Genomic DNA, 12,359 nt, shown 5'->3' with positions numbered 1-12,359 from the left:
AATCAATGTAAAACTAAGAAGAAAATGAAAATAAAAAAGAATCCTAGGATAAAAAGTTAAATTTTCTTCTTTTCTTTTTTGGCAACAAAATAAAGTTTTCTTATTTAATAATCAATATTTTTCCTAAATACGTCATTTTTAATAGTGTCCATATTAAATATTGGTCTCTTCAGTCTATGTGAACATAATCAATAAATTGCCAATTTTTCAGTGAAAAAAAAGTAATAACAATTATACTATCTATCTTTTTTACATCATTCAATTTTTCAAAGTTTGATCCTTAATCCAATATTTATTTTATTTTTTACTTTTTTTAATTTTTGTTATTCGAAATAACGTAATTTAGTGGAGTCAATGATAGAAATATGGTATATATGTATGAACCATTAACCACTTGATTAAATGTATTTCCCCATTACACTATCTATTTCTAATAAAAATTTATATAAGTGAAAAGTTTGTTTTCTATTTTTTTTTTTTTTTTTGACATCTTTGGATCGACAAGGCCCGATCCATAGCCAATCCCTACTACGCGGGGTAACGCGACTTAGTGGAGTCGAACTCCGGTGGGGAAGGCGGAGTCAAGTGGACTTAACCACTTGACTAAATGCACATCCCCGTTTGTTTTCTATCTATGAGAATGTCTTTAATATATATATTTTTGGTTTTATTATAGTAATACGTGGAAATGACAATGCACATACGAGAGTGGTGCATGGCAAGGCCAACCCCATTTACATGCCAGAAAAGCCCTAGAAATCCTCCAATCACCAAATCTTTCTTTAAGGCTAAAGCAAAATGTCTCCCACGTCACATTCTGAACTTTTGTTTTATTTTAATTTATACACTTTTTTGTTAATGTCAAATTTCATCATATTAACGATTAGATAAACTATTTAATTGCATATTTGAATATGATCTGTCATGTCCAACCAATAGACTCTTCTTCTTTTTTCTCTGTAACTTTTTTTTTTTTTTTTTTTTTTTTTTTTTTTTTTTTTTTTTTTTTTTTTTTTTTTATAACTTTTCTTTGACCAATCAAACCATTTTGCCAAAATAGTTTTGACTCATAAATATTAAATATTGCTCGCATAATAATATAGTCAAAATATCTTATCCGACTACACATGGACCCCAAAAGTGACCAACAATGTATAGCTTGAATCGTTGTGGATGAGTGATGCGTACGCTAGAAACAATATGGCTCATTATTATACTTGATAATTCTCAGGCTTATTATGGTTTAATGGATGATTGATGCTTAAGGTAATGCAAATCAAACATTGAACGATAACTTAAAATAGTATATAATTTACTAGCTAGATTGTAACTACTGATAGAATAATACATATACAATTTTTTGTAAAAAAATTTGTTGATCAAGTTACAATGCATACTAGATCTCCTTTACCATTTACAAGCCATTTAGCCTAATCTCTCTATAACACAATTTTTATAGATAAAATATAGCCCATTTATGAAACGTTAAAATATCGTACGTGAATACAATGTAGAATATCACCCTCGATCATTTTATTACATATTTTGAAAATTTGCGAGTACAAAATTTAACTTAATTATGTAGAATCGACATTTCGGACAAAAATATATGTGCATCAGCATCTTAGTAATCGTTATGACACATATTCTTTTAATGTCGTCTTAATAACAACTACCGAATCATTTACGTCTTAACAACTATCTAATCATTCACCTTTGTGCTTTTCAAAATACATGTACCTATTTATAAATTACAATCTTCTATATTTAAACACAATGTCCACTAAAATTTTGGTATATACATGTTATAAAATATATCTCCATTAACTATTTATGTATGTGCATATCACATGGGTGACGAATTGATGATACTACATCTAATATTATATGGGATCCATTTCAAATGGATCTCCTTTTTGTGTTTCTATTTAACTATTTGTTTTGCTTCTTTATTGCTTTGTATATTTATATAAATCAAATATAACCGATCTTTCTTATCTTAGCATGACATAAAAGAAATAAAGGCATCAGAAAGTTATACAATGCCAACGCGGAAAGTTCCAAAGCCACGACGTCCCCTTCTGCATGACTCAATTTGCTCTCACATATTGAAAAAAGCGTTACGTAAGATTTGATTTTTTAATTTTCTCTTGTCTCGTGCATGTTCCTTTTAATTAGGAAACATATCTTATCCCCTATACATGTATATGTGGAAAACTAAAATCACCCTAAAAATAAAAGGCTTGGTGTTTTGCCAACTTGTAGGTTAAAAAGCTCGGAGTCTAACGTCATTCCGTGTGATAATCTTTTTTTTTAGGCATCTCTCAAATCAACTTTAAAATGTGATTTGATTTTTTAAGTCGATCAATGGATCATTAATTTTTGTAAATGGCATCTTCCAAGTTTCAAAGAGGAATATTTAAAACGAATCAAGATATATATTTGAAGAAGATCCATATATAGAGACCTTTTTACTCCTCAACTTTTTTGTTATTTGGAACATTTCGTTAGTTACTGAAGTTACTTTAGACAAAATTGTGTCATACCACGGATTTGGCCAGTTACAAAAACTTTATTTATCTATTTCTCCTTTAACTAAATGATTTTGTTTTCCTTTAAAAAAAGAAAAAAGAAAAGACAAACAGAGTAGCTTTATCTCTGTGACTTGATGACCCATACATGACTCATCACTTTACCACAAATGTCCTCAAGTCTCAACGATTAAGTATTCTGTTTCAACTGCCTCTTGTCTCTTTGATTTCCCTTTAAATACCTTCCCACTTACACGGTTTAATCATCAACCATCCCTCACAATCTCTCTCTCTCTCTTTCTCTTTCACAAAGTCAAGAATTAAGAATCAAGAATCAAGATCACTACTCAATCCTCCAAGATGACATTGAGCAATGTTCACCAACAAGTCATTGCATTTCCTGCCGTCAAGACTTCTCCGGTGGGTTACTTGCCTGATCCAGCTTCCATCAACGAGCTCCAAATCCCAACTTCTTCAAAGTTTTCTTTTCTAACAAGCAAAGGAAAATCGATGCTGCGAAAGAAGAAAACCGATAGCTTCACTAACGGAGCTAGAGATCAGAGCAAGTTAGGACCAAAACTAACCGAAACAGTCAAGAGAAAGTTATCCTTGGGAGCTAGGATCCTTCAAATGGGAGGCTTAGAGAAGATCTATAAGCGACTCTTTAAGGTCTGCGATGAAGAGAAACTCTTCAAGACGTACCAATGTTACTTATCAACAACCGCAGGTCCCATCGCGGGCCTACTCTTCATCTCATCAAAGAAGATTGCATTCTGCAGCGAGAGATCGATAAAGGTGGCTTCTCCTCAAGGAGATCTCACTAGGGTTCATTACAAAGTCTCAATCCCATTGTGCAAGATCAATGGAGTGAACCAGAGTCAGAACACAAAGAAGCCATCTCAGAAGTACCTTGAAGTAGTCACAGTCGACGGCTTTGACTTCTGGTTCATGGGATTCTTGAGCTACCAAAAAGCTTTCAACTGCCTCGAGCAAGCGCTTTCTCTTAGCTTCGAACAATGATAAGCCAATATATATTGCTTCCATTGAGGAGCTAATTAGTGCGGGTTAAAGAGGAAATATTTCATTTCACTTTAACCTGCTTCAATCAGATTATGTTAGGAGAAAACATTGACAATATTGTACAAACTCATTTTTTTTCTTTTCCTTATATCCCTTTTGTTCTTCATCGTAAACATGAGCAAGAGATTTGAATATATTTAGATGATCTCATCTGTTTAATTTCCCAATTCACAGTCCTTTTTTCGTACCACAATATATCAAAAGAAGAACAATACATAGGAAAAAACATGTACCATGGGAATAAAATATAAGAAATGAGTACATATACCATTTCATAATCTTGATTTTAGAAAATTTGAGATCCATATTGTCTCAATCTTCCCCTGAGAAATCCAACAATAAATCTCCGGAAGGAGGAGTCTTCTTCCATTTCAACAAATATAAATCAAAGATGAACAAAAACAGTATCTTAATATATTGGTAGTAAAAAGAATGCCATGACCGAATCATCTACAAAAAAACAATACTGAAAATTATCTATGAATTATGCCGCTCAATTTTGTTATATAGACTAAGTTATTGAATAGGGCTACTGTCTCATGTAACTTGTAAGCCAAGAAATAGTGATAAAATATAAGAGCCTGATTAAATATCGAAACTTATAAACTCAAACTAAATATAACACAAAATCTAGACTTGGGAACTTTAAATTATTTAAAAGTCATGTATCTGAGTTACTGTCTGAAACAACAAAATAGACAACATATATGGTCCGTTGTTAGTTTTCTTATAATAAGTACCATGGCACTTCTTTTGACATGTTTTGGTGCAAAAAAAAGCTATTAATTAATCAAGGAAAACAGCTGAGATCAACAGCTAAATATATTCATCTCTTTCTCTTGTCTACAATGGAAACCAAAATGTGAAAAGCAAAAAAAGAATTAAAAAAAAAAAGAATAAGTTTGTACAAACAATATTGTCAGTCTCTACTAGGCTCTCTCCAAACATTCTCTGATTGAAACAGGTGAAAGTAGAAATGAAATATTTCTTCTTCCACCTGCACTAATTAGCTCCTTTCGTTTATTGTTCATCATTGTTTAACGCTTGCTCGAGACAATTGAAAGCTTTCTGGTAGCTCACGAATCCCATGAACCAGAAGTCAAAGCCGTCGACCGTGACAACTTCAAGGTACTTTTGAGATAGCTTCTTTGTGTTCTGACTCTGGTTCACTCCATTGATCTTGCACAGCGGGATTGAGACTTTGTAGTGAACCCTAGTAAGATCTCCCTGAGGAGAAGTCACCTTGATCGATCTTTCGCTGCAGAATGCTATCTTCTTTGATGAGATGAAGAGTAGGCCCGCGATGGAACCTTCGGTTGTCGATAGGTAACATTGGTACGCCTTGAAGAGTTTCTCTTGATCGCAGACCTTGAAGAGTCGCTTATAGATCTTCTCTAGGCCTCCCATTTGAAGGATCTTAGCTCCCAAGGATAGCTTTCTCTTGACTGTTTCAGTTATCTTTGGTCCTAACTTTTCCTGATCTCTAGCTCCGTTTGTGAAGCTATCAGTTTTCTTCTTTTGCACCATCGATTTTCCTTTGCCTGATAATAAAGAAAACTTTGAAGAAGTTGGGATTTGGAGCTTGTTGATGGAAGCTGGATCAGGCAAGTAACTGGCCGGAGCAGTATTGAGGGCAGGAAATGCAATGACTTGTTGGTGAACTCCACTCAATGTCATCTTGGAGGGTTGAGTGGTGATCTTGATTCTTGAGTTTTGAACTTGTGAGAAAGAAAGAGAAAGAGATTGCGAGTGATGGTTGCTGATGAAACCGTGTTGGTGGGAAGGTATTTAAAGGGAAAGAAAAAGAAACAAGAGGCAGTTGAAACAAAACACTGAATCGTTGAGACTCGAGACCTTTGTGGTAAAGGATGAGTCATGGATGGGTCATCAAGGCAGGGAAAAAGCCACTTTCTTTGGGGTTAAAGGCAAAGAGAAGAAGATAAAGCATATGCTTTGTTTTGCTTTTTTGAGAGGAAAAATAATCTTCTAGTTAAAGGAGAGATATATAAAGAAAGGTTTTGCAGCTACCAAGTCCGTGTTTATGACATTATTAACTAATTTCAATAACTGATGAAATGTTTAATTTAGCTCAAAAAATTTCTGTATCATTGTCGGTAGCTTAGTCTTTAATTACCATTTCAAGTCTGTTCTCAAGCATAATCATGTCCATAACAAACATTCATTTTGGTGTCAAACTTGATGACAAGCGCTCGTCGGTAACTTAGTTTTTGTATTAGAGATAATAAAACAAAAGCATATTAAAATAAAATATAAAACAAAAGCATATTAAAATAAAATAAAAAACAAAAGCTGATCACACAGAATGACGATAGAGTCCGACGAACTTCTTTACCTACAAGTTGGCAAATCATCAAGCTTTTCTTTTCCTCCTTTTTTTGTTAGCCTGATTTTAGTTTAATTTTTCACATAGATCTATACTATACATGTATAGAAGATAAGATATGTTTCCTAATCAACTGGAACATGAAACAAGAAAAAAAAAATATGAAATCAAATATTACGTAACGCTTTTTGAATATATGAGACCAAATTGAGTCGTGCAGAAGGGACGTCGTGGCTTTGGAGCTTTCCGCGTTGGCATTGTGACTTTCTGGTGCCTTTATTTCTTTTATTTCATGCTAAGATAAGAAATATCGGTTATATTTGATTTCTATAATATAAAAAGCAAAAAAAAGAAGCCATAAAATAAATATAAAAATTAAATCAAAACACAAATGGATCCCACCATATAGTATAGATGGTGTTTCATCAATTCGTCACCCATGTGATATGCACATGGTGTATATTATTTGTTTTGTGTTAAGTGAATATATTTATTTTATGAAATTTATTTATATATGTATACATGATAAAATCTAGTGGACATTGTATATATGATTTTAAATAGGTACATGTATTTATGAAAAGGCAGAAAGGAATGATTAGTTAGTTGTTTAGACTTGAATGATTCGCTTGGTAGTTGTTATCAAGACATTGGATTCAAAGAAAGAATATATAATTATTCTAACAATATATGGTATGATGCTCTTAACAATTCTAGAAATAGATAAAAATCCATATTTAATATTATGTTAATTTATCGTTCATTATTTTATTTTTATTTTTGTATTGCCTTAATCATCACCCATTAGGCCATTACCTTAATAAGCATGGGAAATATCAATTTTATTTTTGGTTAAAGGATTATCAAATTTTATATAAAATTATGTAACCTTATTATTTCTACCGTCACAAACTATTCAAGCTTTATAGTGTTCAACTTTTTCGGGGTCCATGTCCTTAGTCGGATAAGATATTTTGACTATATTATACGAGCAATATCGAATATATATGTCGACACATAAAAATGAGTTTTTTAAAAAATTCTTTGTGGGGGAAATAGTTGATTAATTGGTCAAAGAAAAGTTACATAAAAAAGGTTCTACAAATAAAGGGAAAAAAAGAAGAATCCATATTAGTAGGGCACGACGGATCACATTCAAAGCTGTAATTTAATACTTTATCCTGTAATCGTTAATATTTTGATTCCGACGTGTGTGATGGAATTTGACAAGAAAAGTATATCAACTAAAAATAGAAAGGCAAGAAGTATGACGTTAGAAACATCTTTCCTTAGCCTAAAAGAAATATATTTGGTCACTGGAGGATTCCAGACATTCGTGCATATGTAAATGGGTTGGCCTTGCCATGCACGCTCGTTCATGCATTGTCATTTCCACGTAGATGCATCAATATTAAATTAACAATTAACAAATAAACTAAAAATAGATAAAACAAATATATGCTATATACTATGTTTACTTTGTCGTGATCTATCATAAAAATCTTATGCATTCAACGAGAAGATGTACATGATTATTCTTTTGTGTTCTTACCATCATACGAAAATGGTCTCCATGATTTTTTGAAATTTTGGAATCACTTATCTTAGTGTACATTATCAATGAAAATTCAAAGTTGTTGTCCAAGAGATAGATTCTATGGAACTAGAATCATCTCCAATTATTTTAAACCAATTTCTACAATTTTAACTTGTCGAATCCAGGGAAACATCCATATATAAGCTTTTATAAAACCATGCAAATTAAGTAATTTGGTGTTTAGCTCACTAAATATTCACAATGTCAACGCAGAAAAGCTTATAAAGTCACAACGTTCTGTACATGTGACTCAATTTGCTCTCACCGATTCAAGAAACGTTACGTAATATATCTGATTTGATTTCTTCTTATTTCATACATGTTCGGATGTTCCAGTTAGCTAGGAAACATATCTTATCTTCTACTTATACCAATAAACAAAGCTTGCAATTTTGCCAACTTGTAGCCTTGTAGGTAATAAAGCTTGTCGGAGTGATCTTTATTTACTTTTCTTTTTTTTCATCTCTAATACTAATATTAGAACTTTAGCCTGTGATTTAACCTTGAAGGTGATTGTTGACCCAAAAAAAAAAAAAATTTTAAGGTGATCAATTGATCATCAATTTGTAAAAAGCATCTCCTAAATTTCGAATTAAAGGAATATTGAAGAAGATATATAGAGCCCCTTTTGCAAAAACCTATAACATTTCATCAGAAATTTGCTTTAGACAAAACTGTGTCCTAACACGGGTTTGGTAGTTGCAAATCTCTATTTATGTGTTTCTCCTTTAATTATATGATTATTTATTTTTCCTTAAAAAGAAAAAAACAAACAAACAGAGCATATGCCCACAAAGAAAGTAGCTTTATCTAGGTGGCTTGATGACCCATCCATGACTCAGCCTTTACCACAAAGGTCTCAATTCAAAGCTTTGTTTCAACTGCCTCTTGTCTCTGTGTCTTTCCCTTTAAATACCTTCCCACCAACACCGTTTCATCATCAACCATTACTCACAATCTCTCCCTCTCTCTCTCTCTTTCTCACAAGATCAAGAATCAAGATCACTACTCAATCCTCCAAGATGACATTGAGCAGAGTTCACCAACAAGTTATTGCATTTCCTGCTGCCAAGACTGCTACGATGAGTTACTTGCCTGACCCAGCTTCCATCAACAAGCTCCAAATCCCAACTTCTTCAAAGAATTCTCTTTTAACAGGCAAAGGAAAATCGATGCTGCGGAAGAAGAAAACCGATAGCTTCACAAACGGAGCTAGAGATCAGGACAAGTTAGGACCCAAGCTAACTGAAACAGTCAAGAGAAAGCTATCTTTGGGAGCTAAGATCCTTCAAATGGGAGGCTTAGAGAAGATTTATAAGCGACTCTTCAAGGTCTGCAATGATGAGAAACTGTTCAAGGCGTACCAATGTTACCTATCGACAACTGCAGGTCCCATCGGGGGCCTACTCTTCATCTCATCAAAGAAAATTGCATTCTGCAGCGAAAGATCGATCAAGGTGGCTTCTCCTCAAGGAGATCTCAATAGGGTTCACTACAAAGTTTCAATCCCATTGTGCAAGATCAATGGAGTAAACCAGAGTCAGAACACAAAGAAGCCATCTCAAAAGTACCTTGAAGTTGTCACGGTCGACGGCTTTGACTTCTGGTTCATGGGATTTGTGAGCTACCAGAAAGCTTTCAATTGTCTAGAGCAAGCGCTAAACAATGATGAGCAATAGGTTGAAGAGGAAATATATCATTTCTATTTTGACCTGTTTCAATCAGAGAATGTTAGTAAAGAGCCTAGAAGAGACTGACAATATTGCTTGTACAAACTCATTATTTTTTTCCTTTACCCATTTTGGTTTCAATTGTAGAACCGAGAAAGAAATGGAATTACTTAGCAGATCTCATCTGTTTTTCTTAATTTACAGTTCTTTTTTGCACCAAAAACATGTCAAAAGAAGTGTCATGGGATGCATCGAACATAAATAAATGAGTACATACCATTTCATAATCTTGATCTCAAACATTTAGATCCACAGTATTCCCTAAGAGAAGAACGAGAAGTCTTCTTCCATTTCAACAAAAGAAAATCATAGAGCTTCATTGATCACAACAAAAGCTCTAGGGCAACACTGCTCTATTGTAATACATTGAGAATCAGAGTTTACAAATATCAAGTGCTGAACCTTTTTTTACTCTTAAGGAGAAGCAGATCCAGCAACAACTACACACTTTGCAAAGCAACTGAAGAATATTCAAGCAGCCGCCACCATCAAATATTTAATGCACAAAAATATACAAGAGCTTTAGAGAGGACTCACTGATGGTCCATAAGCCATGAGTGTGCCCATACACGAGACAGATACAGAGAGATCACAAAGGGTTTAGGATAGACCAGAATCTTTCCTCCAAGTAACAAGATCCCAACATCAATGATCAAAGCAGAACATCTGGCTCGGTTAAACTTCCCGAAAAGTTAACTTTACAACATGTGGGGAACTCCAAACCAGCTTCACTGCATCTCACTTCTGTCACATGTGGAAGAGACCTTACATCTAGATACTCCAAGGAACTGCATTTGTCCAAAATCTTGCCTATCCCTGTTACTGTGATCTTTGTGCAGTTGCTCACCTTTAAAACCTTCAATCCCAAAACATCGTCGCTCCCTAATTCTCGGAAAGCAGTGTCTGTGACCTCTTCACAGCAACCGATATCTAGAGCCTCCAAGTTCCTGCACTGCTTCAGAATGCAGCTAAGGGAAGAGTCAGATATATTCAAGCACCAATCCATCCTCAAATTCTTGAGACTGTCTTTGCAGGAATCTGCCAGTAACATGATAGATTCGTCAGAGATGTCTCTGCATCCACCGATTATCAGAGTTTCCAGATTCTTGCAAAACTGTGCCAGGGACAATATAGATTCGTTCCCAACTTTGTAACAGTCCAGCAATTTGAGCGTCTTGAGGGAAGATGCACAAGCTTTGGCCAAGCTGGAAACTCCAGCATCTCCCACATTGCTACATTTATTAATGTCCAAAGATTTTATCTTCCTGCATCCCTTCACAAGATCAGCAAGGCCTGAATCAGTGATATTGGTGCAGCCTTGTAGCCCGAGAGCTTCAAGATCACGGCATCTCTCAGAGAGTGATTTCAGCGATTCATCAGTGATGAAACGACAACCCGCTAGATGCAATGCCCTTAGATCATGGCAGCCTTCTGCAACAGCTGATAATCCTTTATCTGAGAGCTTTCTACAATAGGATACATCCAAAAACTGCAGTAAAGAAAGACACCTTCCAATTGAGGCCAAACCAGTATCTGTAATACCTGTTCCCAGAAGACGAAGAGGTAAGCAAAATTCTGACCTTAGGATTGTTCCACCATCACAACAACATATATGTGAGAAAACAAAGACCCTAGTGCTCAAGAACATTCATACCAATACAATGAGCCAAAGAAGAACTCAATCATAGAAAATCATATTATCCCAGGTCTCTTAAGACGCTCTCAAACTAAAACCCCTTAAAGCTGATGGATTACAATAAAAATCATACACAAAGGGACAAAACCAAACAACATTGAAGTAAGCAAGAAACCTAAACACCAGAGATCAAAATCTAACACCTGAACTGTCTTAGAAAACAATAGCAACTGCTTCTTAAGATTATTAACCATACATAAACAATCCTTCAAATTCAAGTTTAATCAAATCAGATATGAAATCCAGAGAAAGATAGGAAAAAAGAAACCCTTTTTGTTGTTTAACCACAAAAAGTAGATACCTTTACAGTTGTGAAGATTAAGAACTCTGAGACACTTGAAACCCTCAGAGATAACAGCGAGGTCAGAATCAGTAACACCTGGATAAAATGACCTAGAAATTGACTGAGACAAATCCAATTCGACGATTTGAGTGAACCTAGAAGCGAGACGGCCGAGCATATGTGGACCAGCACGCGCCGCTAGCTTCTTCCGGTCGGTGCTCTGCAGATTTAGCCACCTCTTGCAGACCAAACCAAACACTTCCTTGTCCTTGTCACTGTCTAGTCTCGACAATACCCATCTCAGCTCGTCATCGGTTAATGCTTCGTTAACACAGACCGATGACATGATCGGAGAGATCAAAATCACAAGAAAGATTTCGAATTTGGATTAGGGCTACTCTGAAATGAAAACCCCTAATCTATCTTCTTCTTCTTCTTCTTCTTCTTCTCTGGCTGATTAAATGGGCATTAGATGAGCCATACGGATCGTGTGGTACAAGGAAAGCAACACCAGATTTTGAGAAAATGACACAAAAATCCTCATCTCTGAAATGACTTCATGTTCGGTGGATGGGCAATTCAGACAATTTGACATTTGGTACAAGGAAATGCGTCTTACATTGAGAACACTTCTAATGGTGGTTTTGTTGTCTTTGGTCAGTAAGAGACACTCTACAACAAAAGTCAACGACTTTGAGATAGAGAAAGACATTTAATTATCTTCCCACTTTTGCTTCTTGTCTTCTTCCACCTTCTCACCACCGTTTGGCTTTCAATTACAGTCATATTAACACTACTAGGTTATGAACCCCGCGATATCGCGGGGAATTCATTATCAACAAATACATTTTATTACGTTTATGTATTAAATTATTATTATAATATATTCAAATAATTGAATTATTATATAAAATTAACTATGTCTTAAAGTTATATCGTAAATATTTTCTAAAGATATTAAAATAAAATTTATGAATAAAAATGTAAAAAAAACAATTATGATTAAAAAACACTTTTTGAAACATTTTTTGTGAATAGAAAATTATTTATAAGTGACAAAATAACTAACGAAGAGTTATAATATATATAGAGAGGAAA

General features: G+C 34.4%; 4 protein-coding genes across 5 annotated transcripts; 2 read left to right on the top strand and 2 right to left on the bottom strand.

Annotated features, from left to right (window-relative positions):
* The first annotated feature begins 2,678 nt into the window (after positions 1–2,678).
* LOC9308123 (GEM-like protein 6) lies at positions 2,679–9,403 on the top strand. 2 transcript variants are annotated; one of them, XM_021021940.1, is made up of 2 exons: positions 2,679–2,857; positions 8,541–9,403. In XM_021021940.1, the coding sequence occupies exon 2, from the start codon at positions 8,575–8,577 to the stop codon at positions 9,229–9,231; it is 657 nt and encodes a 218-aa protein (XP_020877599.1). In that variant the 5' UTR covers positions 2,679–2,857; positions 8,541–8,574; the 3' UTR covers positions 9,232–9,403. The 2 variants fall into 2 exon arrangements, with proteins under 2 accessions (XP_020877599.1, XP_002874124.2); XM_002874078.2 differs by lacking the exon at positions 2,679–2,857 and having other exon boundaries at positions 8,275–9,403.
* Positions 2,788–3,778, top strand: LOC9308124 (putative GEM-like protein 8). The gene has a single exon (XM_002874079.2). It carries the CDS (start codon positions 2,892–2,894, stop codon positions 3,549–3,551), a length of 660 nt encoding a protein of 219 aa, XP_002874125.1. The 5' UTR covers positions 2,788–2,891; the 3' UTR covers positions 3,552–3,778.
* Positions 4,398–5,613, bottom strand: LOC9310192 (GEM-like protein 7). The gene has a single exon (XM_002872008.2). It carries the CDS (start codon positions 5,286–5,288, stop codon positions 4,632–4,634), a length of 657 nt encoding a protein of 218 aa, XP_002872054.1. The 5' UTR covers positions 5,289–5,613; the 3' UTR covers positions 4,398–4,631.
* A 98-nt stretch (positions 9,404–9,501) lies between the features above and the next one.
* Positions 9,502–12,007, bottom strand: LOC9308122 (F-box/LRR-repeat protein 4). The gene is made up of 2 exons (XM_002872007.2): positions 11,280–12,007; positions 9,502–10,824 (listed from the first exon to the last, which is right to left on the bottom strand). The coding sequence occupies exons 1-2, from the start codon at positions 11,605–11,607 to the stop codon at positions 9,935–9,937; spliced, it is 1,218 nt and encodes a 405-aa protein (XP_002872053.1). The 5' UTR covers positions 11,608–12,007; the 3' UTR covers positions 9,502–9,934.
* Between the last annotated feature and the right edge of the window lie 352 nt (positions 12,008–12,359).

This window comes from Arabidopsis lyrata (assembly GCF_000004255.2).
Source record: "Arabidopsis lyrata subsp. lyrata unplaced genomic scaffold ARALYscaffold_6, whole genome shotgun sequence".
Lineage (NCBI taxonomy): Eukaryota > Viridiplantae > Streptophyta > Magnoliopsida > Brassicales > Brassicaceae > Arabidopsis > Arabidopsis lyrata.
This window is presented reverse-complemented; position numbering and strand designations above follow the sequence as displayed.